General features: G+C 41.5%; 1 protein-coding gene across 1 annotated transcript in view; it reads left to right on the plus strand.

Annotated features, from left to right (window-relative positions):
• Hacd2 (3-hydroxyacyl-CoA dehydratase 2) overlaps positions 1–14441 on the plus strand; it is a 92892-nt gene that overhangs the window by 41305 nt on the left and 37146 nt on the right. Inside the window, exon 4 of the mRNA XM_005344887.3 lies at positions 9528–9616. Coding sequence (XP_005344944.1) covers positions 9528–9616 — 89 coding nt within the window. The remainder of the gene's footprint in view (positions 1–9527; positions 9617–14441) is intronic.

Below are 14441 nucleotides of genomic sequence, written 5' to 3' on the forward strand. Positions count from 1 at the left end.
AAAAAAAAAAAGGAAGACTTCTCTGTTGTTTTTCATTTAATGCGCCTTAAGCAACTCTGCCCTAATCAGCAGCTGCAACCCACAGCTACCAGCAGCGGTTTGCCCGAAAGGGCCGCATCTGGTGGGAATTCTGTTCCCTCACACATCGGCTCTCTCAAAGGCACCAAGGGAAATTTTATCTAGATCGCTACCCCTCTATAGAACTCAGAATTCAAAGGTTGAAGTGAAATTCTGCTCACTCAGAGAGACTCAATAGCAAGTAGTTAACCTTCTCTCCTTGCTTGTGTCTCCAGAAAACCCACAGTCCTAATGCTCAGCTCCCACTTTAAAGCACTGCTCCACATGGTTCCTCCCACCACTTCCTGGCAGCTAGTTGCTGACTCAGCCTCCTGACCACACGTCTTTGCAGTAGGAAGAAATGTAACACACCTTAAAATAATATTCCACAACACTTCTGAGTTCTCTATTTTGATTTACTTCACTTGCATGGATTCCAGTAGCTTGAGTGTCCTCAAGAAGCTTACCTGAGTCAGCATTGTATACCAGGTTCTCCCCTGTTGTAACGATGTCTTCTTAACATTTGCTTTTACACAGAATATCTTGGGTAGGCATACTACTCTTAAACACACTTGCCCGTTCTCTTTGGTTGCTGCTGATGGTGGGTGGTATTTAACATTATTGCTTACAATTTGGTATGCAGGTACCTGGTGGGGAGGTTCTGTGGTCTGGTTTCATTTGCTAACATCTAGCTTCTTCTTTGGCACTGACTGCCTTTTGTACCTATCATTGGTTCCGGTGTCCTTGACCTTGTCCTTGTAACTTGCTAGTTGGCTCCTCCCAGGCTGTTACTATTCTCCTCTGTTCCCATTCCTGCCTCGCCTTTTCAGTATTTAACCTTCAACCTTGTCTTGCTCACCTATGGCTAGTCTACCAGCCCCACTAACCCAGCCTACCTGAGGATTTCTCCACCCTGCAGGGCTTAATGACTCAGTAAATCCTCATTTCTATATAAATAGGCACTGGTTGCCAGATTACCTATATACAGTTTACACACACAGACTGTGTCTTTTCTTTGCTAAATGCTCCACAAGTTCATTGTCCTTTCAACAAAATTCCTTCATGATTTCTCAAATTACACCCATGCCTAGTTAAGGGATTGTGTTGCTGACAGTAGTGTCCTTCCTTCCTTCTTCTCTCCTCCCTTCCTTCCCTCCCTCCCTCCCTCCCTCCCTTCCTCCTTCCCTCCTTCCTTCCTTGCTTTCTTTGTTTTGTTTTGAGACATCTCACTATTTGCTCTGGCTGTCCTGAAACTAGCGCTGTAGACCAGGCTGACCTCGAACTCACAGAAATTTGCCTGCCTCTGCCTCCAAGTGCTGGAATTAAACCAAGCGTGATGGTAACTTTCTTTACCTGTGATGTGATCATACCATCTGTCACTTACAAATTCTAAGCACCTTCATTGCCTTCAGAGAGAAGTTCTCTGTATTAGAGGTGTTTTAAAGAATGTTCCCTACATGCCATGTTTAAGCTCACACTGAACTTTGTCTTCTACAGTTGGGATCCTACCAAGGGAACAGAACCTGGCACAGAATAGGTATTCCAGAAATAGCTGTTAAATAAAATGACAATAGGTGCCAGCAAATCTTTATTGAATAAATTTTAATCTGGAGTTTACTAAGATTGCAGAATCCCTGACTCCTGAAAATAACAAAAACATCTGCAGTTGACTTTAACATGCCATACATTGTGCTCCAACAAGGGCCACAGCACAGTGGGACTAGTACAGAAGCAGAAAAGAAAGGCATCTAGTGGTCCTCTTCTGTCTGTACTCTGATTGCCTGGGATTTATGCTTCAGGCTTAGCTTAAAGCTTTCTGGGTACCAGGGTGACTGAGTCATACAGTTCTTATCATTGGAAAGGAACAAACATAAAGTCTAAAGCAGGTTTCCCATCTGGAGCTTTATGGAAGGGTTACAGAGAGTTAGGGCAAGCATTGCACTGTGTAACATCCCTCCAGAAAAGAGCATGGGGTTGACAGTTTCTTATGAAATGCATCTGATAACCACAAGCCTCTCTGAGATAGATGCTTTAGAGATAAGATGTGCGGCTTCTGCTGTTTGTGTAGCTGGAATCTAAGGCTGACTTGGAGCTCCTCGGCGTTCAGCCAGTCCTCCTTACAGAAAGGCCTCTCTTCTTACTTGTGTTCTGGATGTAAACCATTCCCACCAGTGTGATTGCTCACTGTCTCATCAGGCACAGTCAGTAAAGTGATGAGTTTGACAGAATTTCCCCAAGTCTCCTGCAATCGCCCAACTCTCCTCCCTCCCCGCCTTTAACTGCATTCCAGCTTTCTGGACCACCAAGTTGATCCTCCTCATCTGAGAAACAGCTGCAGCAGAGATTATCTCTGTCTTTTATCATCAACAAAAGGCTGTAATGTCAAGTTCAAAGAGAACTCAAATTCCCCAAACTCTAAAAGGCAGTGCATATATCCAGAAGTGACAGCCTTGACCCGTCTCAAGCAGGAGTATAGAAGGATCTCTGGCAGTTAGATAAAATCCAGCATTCCTCAGGAACTTGTGAAATGGGTTTTCTCTTCACCAAGAGGAGTCATTCTCCTTGTCTCTGGAGAAAGGATAAGGTTCCCCATTGATATACCTGTGGCACTTGTCATCATATCAAAGTTCATGCTAGTCTCCAGGCCTATGGTGCCTATTCACAAGTACCCATTATACATTTTAAAGTCCATTCTAGCATCCTGGAACACACACTCTTACACCCTGCCCACTTCTACCCTCAACTGCTCTGGCTCACAGATTTCCCTCCCAGCTACTCATTCTTCATGTTATAACCCAACCACTCTCTCACTATTCTCCCGCTCGCTGTTTCTATTCCTGCTTCCCTAACCCTGGCTATGTCTGGTCTGTGTGTCTTTCTATCTGCTCTGGACACATCCAGATGCCTCTGGATGTTCTCTCTGTCTTATTCGCAATAGAAACCTCCCCAGCCCCATGGAGGAGCCATCCAGCACTTTCTTTACTACACCCCCTTACATACAGTTTTGTGTTAGCTTGGCACAAGCTAGTGTTGGGAACCTCAGTTGAGAGGGTATGCCTACCAGACTGGCCTATGGGCAAGCCTAGGGCATTTTATTGATTGATGAGGAGGATGTCACTGTGGGCAATGCCACACCTGGGCTGTGGTCCTTGGTACTGTGAGAAAACAGGCTCAGCAAGCCATGGGGAGCAATTCCAATTAGCAGCACTCCTCCATGACCTGTGAATCAACTCCTGGTTCCATGTTCTTTCCCTGACTTCTGAATGATGGATACAAGTAAGATGAAATAAACTCCTTCCTCCTCCAGTTGCTTTTGGTCATGGTGTTTTATCACATAGAAACCCTAAGACATTGCTGGCATTTTTCTTTGTTATTAAGACAGAGTTTTAAGATGTTAGCCCAGGCTAGCCTTGAACTTAAAATCCTTATGCATTAGCCTTCCAGTCCTGGGACTTTAGAAATGCACCACTGTGCCTCGCTCCTTCTGGCATATTTTGTTAGATGGTTTCTTGCGTTGTTATTGTTATGCAGTGCTGGGGTTGAGCATTGCGCCATAGGAGTACTATCCAAGTGCCCAGCCACTGAGCTCCATCCCCAGGACCCTCACCACCGGCATTTCAGCTGTCCTAGGGGAGCAGGCATTTTGAGAGTGTGCTTAGATCAGGGCCTCAACTTCTGTTTGCTGGGTGTCCTGTTGGGGTGAGTTGCAACCGCACTGAGAGCTGGAGTGAAGAACAAGTATGGGAAAATGGTAGCGTCTACAGAACCAGGCCCCTGGCTACAAGTGCAGGAGTGCCTAAAAGCAGGGCCAGTCACCAAACTAGAAAACATTAGTTAGCTTTTGATTTGTGAATAAGATTTAAATTTGTTGCCAAAGGCATACATTCTTGGATATTGCTGATTAGGAATTCAAATTGATAACAAACTGTTTGGAAAGTAATTTGGTAATGTGTTTTCATAGCCTTAAAGCTGTTCTTACCATTTGACTTAGTACTTTTACTCTTGAGAAACTACCCCAAGAAAAGAGTCCTTGAACAAATCCATGCTCAAAAATGCTAAGTTATTTATAGTATTTTATTCCTTCACTTAACTACAGCAAGGAATTTAAGGTAATTTAAATGTCTGATAAAAGGAGAATGGATAAATATATTCACTTAAAGGAATAGTATCACTCAAGATATTTTGAAGGATGTCAGAGAAATATGTAAGGGAAAACAGTTCAAAGAGCACAAGCATTAGAATTCATATGTCTCTTTAAATATGCTCAGAGGGCTTTCAAGGGTACTCAACCTACCAGTAAAGTACATGCTGGGCAAGCCTGAGTTCAGTGACCTGGTTCCATCCCTGGAACTCACATGAATGTCATGGCACACACATCACATCATACCATACATATACAATGATAATAAATACATTTTTAAAGGTAAAAGAAAAGAATAGATAGATGTTTTTTATTTCAAATTTTGTTCTAAGGAAAACTTCCTGATATTTTTTAATTTAGCGTTTTTTTTTTTAAAGAAAACAATTATAAATACTCTAATTACCTAGAAAAGTGTACTTTATGGTAAAGAAGGGGTGAGTAAGAATCCCTTGTTGGAGCCGGGTGGTGGTGGCGCACTCCTGTAATCCCAGCACTTGGGAGGCAGAGACAGGCGGATCTCTGTGAGTTCGAGGCCAGCCTGGTCTACCAAGGGAGTTCCAGGACAGGCTCCAAAGCTACAGAGAAACCCTGTCTCGAAAAACAAAACAAACAAACAAACAAAAAAAAGAATCCCTTGTTGGGCTGGGCATGGTGGCATGTGCCTCAATCTCAACAGGCAAATCTCTGTGAGTTTAGAGCCAGCCAGGTCTACATGGTAAGTTCCAGGACAGCCAGAGCTACATAATAAGACCCTGTCTCTAAAAACACAAGAATTCCTCATTAGAGACTGGAGAGATAGCTTAGCAGTTAAGAACATTGGTTCTTCCAGAAGGCCAGGATTCAGTTCCCAGCTCACCACCATCCATACTTCCAGTTCCGGGGATCTACCCTCTTCTCACTACCTCAGACACCAGGCACACCTGTGGTGCACACACAAAAGACGTCCAGGCAAACTTCATATACATAAAATAAATAAATCTTAAAACATAAAAGGCTCCCTTGTGGCATGGTTTGTAGAATGCCTGCCTCGCTGCACAAGGCTCTGGATTCCATTGCTGGGGTGGGAAGGGTTCTCGTGTTCAGCTGAGTTGACTGTCCTTCTACTCTTTAGTTAAAGCCACACTTCTGAGCATCCTGATTTTGGCCTCAGATTATTAGAAAGCTACATCACTATTACAGATGAGTAAATTAATATTTGGATTATTACAGTATCTTACATGATTTAATTAATGTAAATCAGTTTCCCAGTGCTCCATTCTTGCTGGTGAGTGAGATCAAATCAGTTTTGAGCTTACAGCTCTGAAGTCCGGACTCTGAAGCTCACCAAAACACAACAGCATCCTGGAGCATTTCAAGAAACAGCAGCAGCTCAGTGGCCAACACACTGTTTAATGGACAAGGAAGGTGGGCAAAAATTAGGGCAAAACCATAGTTTTTTGTAATAAACTGGTCTTTAGGTTGGAGCAGGAGGAAAAGAAGCAGCTGGAAATATTCATCTTTTCTTAAGCAACAAATACTTGCTGCTAATAAAAATCTAATTCTCCAGCTCTTTTGTAAAACTTTCTCAAAGTGTTAGCTAAATGTTTGATTTGCTAATTTGTTTCTTTAGCTGTGTTATAATTATGTAACCAGGCTTTGCACTTCACTCATATTATTTTTAATAACATCTCTTTATTCAGATATAATCCACCCATTTAGAGTGTAAAATGAGTTGTGCAACCATTACCACAGTCAATTTTAGAACATTTTCATTACCCCAAAAGGACATCCATTAACAGTCACTTCCGATTTCCCCCAAAACTCCAGATAACCACAGATGTACTTTCATATAAATTTGTATGGCCTTTTGCCCTTTATTTCTTATAACTCAATATAGTATCTTGAAGTTTCATCAATATTGTGGCATATGTCAGTGCTTCATTACTTTTTACAGTGTTTCTTTTTTAATGTAGTTTTAACTATTTGAGAATTAAATTCAAACATGTATATCTATTTTTTTTTTTGAGATAGTGTTTCTCTGTGGTTTTGGAGCCTGTCCTGGAACTAGCTCTGTAGACCAGGCTGGTCTCGAACTCACAGAGATCCACCTGCCTCTGCCTCCCGAGTGCTGGGATTAAAGGCGTGCGCCACCACCGCCCGGCATGTATATCTATTTTTATTCTATTTTCAGTTTTTATTGATGCGTGTGGATGTTTCATTTGTGTGTGTGTGTGTGTGTCTGTGTATCACTTGCATCTGTGGTGCGCACAAAAACCAGAAGAGGGAATCGGATTCCTGGAACTGGTGTTACAGACAGCTGTGAGCTGACATATGGGGTCTTGGAATGGAACCTGGGTCCTCTCGAGGAGCAACCAGGGCTTTTCATTTCTGAGCCGTCTCTCCAGCCCCACATTTTATTAATCTTTATCTTTAAGAGTATACCACATTCTGTTTACCCATTTACCTGTTGACAGACACTTATTCTCAGTTCATAAACATATATACACCACTATGAACATACATAAATTTTTGTGGAAACAAATTTTGTGCACATGCATGTGTGTGGGTGTGTGTATGTGGGTGGGTGTGTATGCCCACATGCATGCCTGTATATAACTCAGTGTTTAATACTCTGAGGCACTGACAACTGTCCAGAGTGGCTGTACTGTTTCACAGTACAGCTGTGCTAGCTGGTATGAAGTCTGTCTCTTTTGATTTTGATCTGTGTCTCCTGGTGACTAATGATGTTCAGTGGCTTTTCCCATTCCTTTCAACTATTTTTTTTATTCGGTTATTTTTCATTATGGAATTGTAAAAGTTTCTCACATGTCAATTAAGATTGCAGATCTTTTCCCGGCTATGGTGTGTTTAGCGGTCCATCACTGTGATTGAAGGGTTATCCTGGCTCACCCTTTCATTCCATGGTCAGTTGGCTGCATTACTATGGGACTGTAAAGCAGCATCACGGCAGAGGTAGCATGGGACAAAGGGGGCTATTTCTCTGATGATGACAGAATGCAGGAAAAATGCAAAAACCAAGAAAAGATCCAAAGACAATATGCATTCTCTCAGGACATGCCCCAGTGACGCATGTCCTTCAGGTAGAGCCTACCTCCTGAAGTCTTTCTCCTGTCAAGGAACCCATCAGTGAATTAACCCACTGTTGAGGTCAGGACACTTTTAGTAGAATATAGCTTCATGGTTCAGCCACTTCCCCAAAGCTCATCTCTGAACATTGTTAAATTGGGCACCAAACCTCATATCCAAACTGGAACAGAGCTGTGTTCACTTCCTGTTCGGTATCCTTTGAAGCACATGGCATTTGGATTTTCTGAGCCAAATATATTTTTTTCCTAATGCCATATCTCATGAACTATTATGTGATTCAAACCTTCAAGATTTGTACCTGTTTTCTACTGAGTTTTAGGGTTTCAGCCCTGTAGGTGGTGTGTGGTGAGTGGGTGTATCTGTGTCTGTGTGTGTGTGTTCATTCAAACATGAATGGCAAGGACTCAAACCCCCAGGACCTTGATAGGGAAGTGCTCTGACACTGAATTGAACCCCAGCCTTGAGTTAATTTCTTTGGTTTTTTTAAAATATGTATGTGTGTCAGTGTGTATGTAGCATCTGTGTGGGTACCCATGGAGGCCAGAGAGATGTCAGGTTCCCTAGAGCTGAACTTACTGGGCATCCCACCCAACATGGGGGCTGAGACAAACTGGAGGAGCAGGAGGCATTCTTAACCACTTTGCCATCTTAGCTCCTGAGTCAGGTTTTGTGTAAGTCCTTTGTTTGCACCTGGGAGTACCCAGTTGCACCAGTTTGTTGAAAATAAAATCATTTTTTCTATCAAATTGTCTTAGATGCTTACTGAAAATCAAGTGAGTGTAAAGGTGAAGATTCTTGTCTGGACTCACTATGTATTCCATTTGCCTGTCCATCTCTGCACTTGCAGTTTCTTCTATTCATTCGACAGACCTCTGTATGCCAAACATTGTGTTTGACATTCCCATGATACCTGCTTTAAGGAGCAAACTCTCCCTCTTTGAAGCCCATGTTTCTTTTTAAAAATCCGTTTTTTAGCATGCTATAGCATCCCTTAAATAGATGTAAAGTGATTTCCTGTTGTAGCCAGCTTGTGGTGACAATTGTAGGTAGCTCCATCTGACTTGTACATGGTCTTTGCAAGTTTGTCCTGCTATGTAAATGTTCAAAGACTGTATTTTAGGGAGCTTGAAGAATTGAAATGGTGCAGAATAGCCAGTGAGTATGCTGAAGAGTAGAAATGGTGCAGGATACAGATGGTCCACTGGCTGTGCTGAAGATAAGACAGATACTGACTGGGATGAAGGCTCCTGGAAGGTGCAGAATGTCCCATGTTCAATCTCAGGGGTCTAGCAAATGAGAATAGGCATTGGCAGTAGTGAGGGAATCAGAAGGGCTGCTGGCTTTCAAATCTCATTTTAAAAACAGTTCCATGCTAGTTTAACATCACAAGGAGAATGTTTTCAAATGATGGCTTATTTGGGGGTTTTAATAAGGTAAGAATTCTCCAGGTGGTGGTGGCGCGCCTTTAATCCCAGCACTCAGAGGCAGTTGGATCTCGATCTCTGTCAGTTCAAGGCCAACCTGGTCTACAAGAGCTAGTTTCAGGATAGGCTTCAAAGCTACAGAGAAACCCTGTCTCTAACAACCCCCCCCCTAAAAAAAAGGCAAGAATGCTATATGTTGGGGTCATGGTTATAGCATTTGAAGCCAAAGAAGTATGAACTTAGTAGAATTTGAGATGTTTTCATGTTATAAACAGTGTATTGAGAGGATAATTAGACTTATGCTTGCAGTGAACAAGGTGAGAAAAAATTGTTTTAAGATAAATAAGCTTTGAGTTTTGCTAGTCTTGTTGGCCAAATATTTAAGTTTTATACCCAGGAACTTTCAGCATTCGTTAGACGTAAGTAGGACTGATTTCCTGCCCATAGTTGCTTAGTCATCAGGAAAGCCATATTAGAAAATGAACCATCAAGGTCCTTGTTTAATGGTCGGGTGGTGGTTTTGTTTTGTCTGTAAGTATTAAAAATATTGTATTTGGTCACTGATTCTGAAGGCTTAAGAAAAGAAGCCAGCCAGCTTCCTCAGTTGTCATGAACAATGTTACTGCTTGGGGCAGGGAAAATTTTACAGTGATATTGCCAGACTTAATTTATAGCCACATAGTAGGTGTCGGGTGCTGGAGGTGGTGTTGACTGTAGACATTTAAATTTGAAGGTTTTGGAAAACTTATTATGTGATAAAACATATTATGTGATTTTTTAAAAAGTACATTAATTTACACATCCTAAATTTCTTCCAGGAATTGTGCCATCTTCTGTTGTCCTGACTTCTTTCCAGGTGATGTCAAGAGTTTTCCTAATATGGGCAGTAACACATAGTGTCAAAGAGGTGAGTAAAGGGAATATCAACAGTGAGCTCTTCTTGTACGGGTTTGTTTTGGCTGAAGACAGAACTCAGATCATTTCAGAATTACCAACTTAAAGTTCATGTATACTGCTACAGTTAGGTCAAAAGTGCAACACATAATCCCAGTCTTCACTGTTGCTCAGGAGAGAGCTGAGTTAGCATCGAAGACATGGAGTCTCAGTTCTTATGGAGGTTGGGTGTGCATATTCTCAGCAACTCAGTTGTTTGCCTCAGTGTCTGTCTGTAGCCAGCTCATTGGCTTCTGCATCATTTGGAGAGCATGGGGAACACTTCTGTTTTTGTGGTACCAGGAGAAGCAAACTTGTTTCCAGCCCACTAGTCTGGGCTAATGGCATTGCTACATGTGTCAGGTGGCTCGTGTAGGTCCAGGAACCCTCACCACCAGAACTGGGAGAAAACCACTATTCCTTCAGGTGTGAATCCCTAGCCAAGCATTGGTTTGTTTCACGTTGCTTTGAGGAGGATTCTACTGTTCCAGTGTCAGGTTTTTATCACTGTTGTTACCTGGAGTTAGAGTATTGGCAGGTACAAAGACTTATCTTTGGCGTACAGTCTCTACAGCCTGTTAGCATCACCATGGGATTCCCTGACTTTCTAGCAGTTGCTTATCTATCTGTTAACTTTAATCTTGTGTATTCTTTGTTCTTTATTATGAAATTCTGTCAAAATTCTAGTGTTGGTCATAATCTTTTTTGACAGTCTCATTTGCATTTCAGCTAATGAGGCTTTTTTTTCTAACTTTTTAAAAATTGACCCACATGATATACAGGTAAAAATGTACATAGCTAATGAAGTCTTAGCCAAGGTTTAAACAACTTGGATGAATAAACTATCATTTTCTTATATTCACATGGGATGAACAGATCCATGGACTTTACTTATTAATCTCTCATTCTTTCAAGATCTATCTAAACTTACTATGCAGGAAGCATGCAGAATAATTGTGTACCTACTTTTAGTAACCACAGTTTTAAAAGTTGTAAAAGGAAATTAAATTCTAGTATAACATACAACCCTCTATTCTCATTCGTAATTGTCACAGAGTTAGGGAAGTTGTGTTACTTATAATATGTAATGTCTTCATTTAGAGTTCTTTTGTTTTGTTTTGTTTTGTTTTTTTGAGACAGCATTTCTCTATAGCTTTGGAACTGGCTCTGTAGTCGGCTGGCCTCAAATTTACAGAGATCCACCTGTCTCTGCCTCCATAGTGCTGGGATTAAAGGTATGCGCCACCACCGCCTGGCTCATTTAGAGTTCTTTCTTTAGTTTTTGTTTCTTTGGGTTTTGTATGTTTATTTTGTTTTGTTTTGTTTTTTGAAACAGGGTTTCTCTGTGTAGCCCTGGCTATCCTAGAACTCGCTCTGTAAACCAGGCTGGTGTCGAACTGAGAGATCCGTCTACATTTGCCTCCCAAGTGCTGGGATTAAAGGCATGAGCCACCACTGCCCTGCCATGTATTTTTAATGTATATTTCTTCCTCTTACATTTTTTGTATACTATACTGTACAGTACACTATATATTTATACAATATATATGCCATAATTTTTTTCATTGTAACCAATAACTCCTAATTTTATTTGCCAATATTTTCAAATAACCTAAAATATTTCCTAGTTGTAATTCAATTGTATTCTTCCCCAGTGCTATGGGTTGAACCCAGGACCTCAAGTGTGATAGACAAGCATTCTACCACTCAGCCACGTCCCCAGTCCTCTTTTTCACATTTTTATTTTGAGGTAGCATCTCACTAAGTCGCTCATGTCACTCTTTAATTCTTTTGTCCCACATAGACCTTAAATTACTGTGCTCCTAGGGCTAAGCCTCCAGAGTGGTTAGAATTACATGCCTGTACCACCAGGCCTAGCTGCTTACTTACACCTTAAACAGGTGATGATGTGGATTCAATAATGAGATGCAGTACGTGGAGCCAAAATATTGTCCAATAAAGACTGTTCATCACTTTGCAAATGCAGTCTGATACTGATTATCCAGGTGTTAATGTCTTAGCTGCCTCCGTGACCACTCTTCTGCTTATTAACATGGTTGCCCAAGCAGGTGGACAAGTTCCCAAAAATACTTGCAGTTCAGATAAAGCAATTCCATTAGATTCCCAGATTTCCTAAACAGACCATTGAAACAGATTGTCTAAAAGCTATTATATGTCTTTGTAGATTCTGGGTACTAGAGTTGGCCATCAGCTCTGGTAACCACACTGCCTGCCAGATGTGCAGACTTGACATTTAGCAGGTGGTTCCAAATATAATATCACATTTGAGTGTTACTGGATATACTCATTACATACGGGTACTCACAGCTGTTTCTCTGCAGCCAAAGTGATCCAGTTTCTGCTAACGTTAACCTGCCAGTTTCTGAAGACCTAGTGTAGTGAATTTCACCATCTTCTTGTCGCCTCTGTATCCTGTGTTTCAGGATCCTTTTGTTTTGTGCACTCTATTGATTACTTGACTTATTCTTTTCTTGAGTAAATAGAATTCAGCATTTTTGCTGACCCAGGATTTTATTTCTTTGCTCTAGACAGAACTACTCATTCGTCATTTTGTTGATTCCAGGACACACACACACACACACACACACACCAGTTACCTGACGGCTAAATTGAAAAACCTTTTACTGTGTTTGCAGGGGTCAGGCTGTTTGCTACCTCTTACCTGTCCTTAAGCCCCATGTCTTAACCAAATGCTATTTTTTCTGTCTTGAGGTTTCTTAGAAATTGTAATTCCATTTGTTGTGTCCAACATTGAATATGACTTCCCTTCCATTTCCTGAAGCATCTGAAAAGTAGCTGTATTTGTCTTATGTAGCCTGTGCTGTAACCGTGGGAACCACATAAATACAGTATCAGTTTCCATATTTCTCAGTTTCTTTGTCATATTCTTCCCTAAAGGGGACTGCAAGTAATCCACTTGCTCAAAAGTTACATTCTCTGTGGGTTTGATTCTTACTCTGCCTTCAGTGCTAATTCCTCTTATGTTTTTGTTGTTGTGTTGTTTTGTTTTTCAAGACAGGATTCTCTGTGTAGCCCTGGCTGTCCTGGAAGTCACTCTGTAGACCAAGCTGGCCTCAAATTCACAGAGATCTGTCTGCCTCTGCCTCCTTGGTGCTGGGATTAAAGGTGTTTTGCTTTTTGGTTTTTTTTTTTTCCTGTAATTTTGTGATGTGCTACGGTTGAACTCATAAACCTTCCAAGATCTGACTTTTATATTGAAGTATACTCCTTCCCTTTCCTTCCTTCCTTTTAAAAAAGTGGGCTCTTATGCAGCCCAGGCTTGCCTCAGAGTGAACTCTAGAATCTTGATCCTCCTGCTTCCACATCCCAGGTGTGCTACCACATTGTGGAACTAAAGACGATCAGAGAGTTTTCTCTTACACCATAAGGACCCCGTCTCAGCTTGTGACACCACAGTAACAAGGTTGTCAAGAAAGTATCTTAGGTGGGCCTGCCTGGTGACGCTCATCTTTAATCTCAGCACTTAGGAGGTAGAAAACCAGCTGATCTCTGTTTGAAAACAGCCAGGGATAAATAGATAGACCCTGTCTCAAAAAAAAAAAAAAAAAAAAAAAAAAAAAAAAAAAAAAAAAAAAAAAGAAAGAAAGAAAAAGAAAAAAGAAAGAAAAGAAAAGTATCTATACTAAAGCTTCTCCTTTAGCAAATATCATTCCTACATTTCCTTTTAAAGAGATTATACATATGAACAAAGAAAAGCTGTGGTGCAACAATCAGCATGGAGGTGAGAGGGGAGTTACAAGAGGCAGTCCATAACTCTAGCTGACCTAGTCTGTCCCCAGGTTTCCTTCTATCCCGAATCTGGCCTGGCTGCTTCCACTTCTGCCTTCTGCTGGTACTTGGTCCCTCACTCTCTCTTGGGTCTGAGTGTGATTCTTCTCATTGAACTGAGACAGGGCCAAGATCTTTAAAATGAATTGCAATGGGCAAGAGTTCACTTTCTGTTTCTCACTGTGACTCCCTTCAGAAACAAAACTCACTTGCTTGTTCTGAAACAGCTAAGCTTGGCCTCAAACTCTTAGACACACAGCTGTTCTGTTCTTTCCTTGACTTGGCCCTCTGAAAACCCAGTCCCTAAGTTTTTAGAGCACTGTGCTCTTGGTGGAGAAGCCCCAGGTCTTCTGTGGAGAATAGTTGAGGAAGTTCAAGACTTTCAGCCAAGGGCCATGGAGAAGCTCTACCCCGTTATTGGGGATGACCTGCATAAAATAAAATGAACCCCAAAGATAGAGCCTCGACTCCTTTTCTTACCATTTACCACAGCTGGAGCAAGGGCTGTTTCCCCACATTCTTTGAATCACTGCACGCAGCTTATTTGGCACCGCTTTGTGGCACACTCTGGGCTTCCAGACATTTACGCCATCAGATTTATTTATGTATATGAGTACCCTATTTGCATATAGTCCTGCGTGATAAAAGAGGGCATCAGATCCATTTAGATGGTAGTGAGCCACCATGCGGTTGCTGGGAATTGAACTCAGGACCTCTGGAAGAGCAACCAGTGCTCTTAACCTCTGAGCCATCTCTCCAGCAGTACTCTATTATTCTTGCCATTCATCAAAATGATTACAAGTATGTCAAAATCAGTATTTAAGAAAGTAGTGTCTGGTGCCTTATTATTACTGTACTGATTATTGTTTGATGCATTATAATTTACAGAAAGTTTAATCATTTGCTCTTGACCATGGTCTCTGGAGGTAAATTAGGCCCTCTGTTAGTTTGGAAGCTAGAGAGGTAAAGTTACTCTCACACCAGCAAAG

Source organism: Microtus ochrogaster, chromosome 2 (assembly GCF_000317375.1).
Source record: "Microtus ochrogaster isolate Prairie Vole_2 chromosome 2, MicOch1.0, whole genome shotgun sequence".
NCBI classification, from domain to species: domain Eukaryota; kingdom Metazoa; phylum Chordata; class Mammalia; order Rodentia; family Cricetidae; genus Microtus; species Microtus ochrogaster.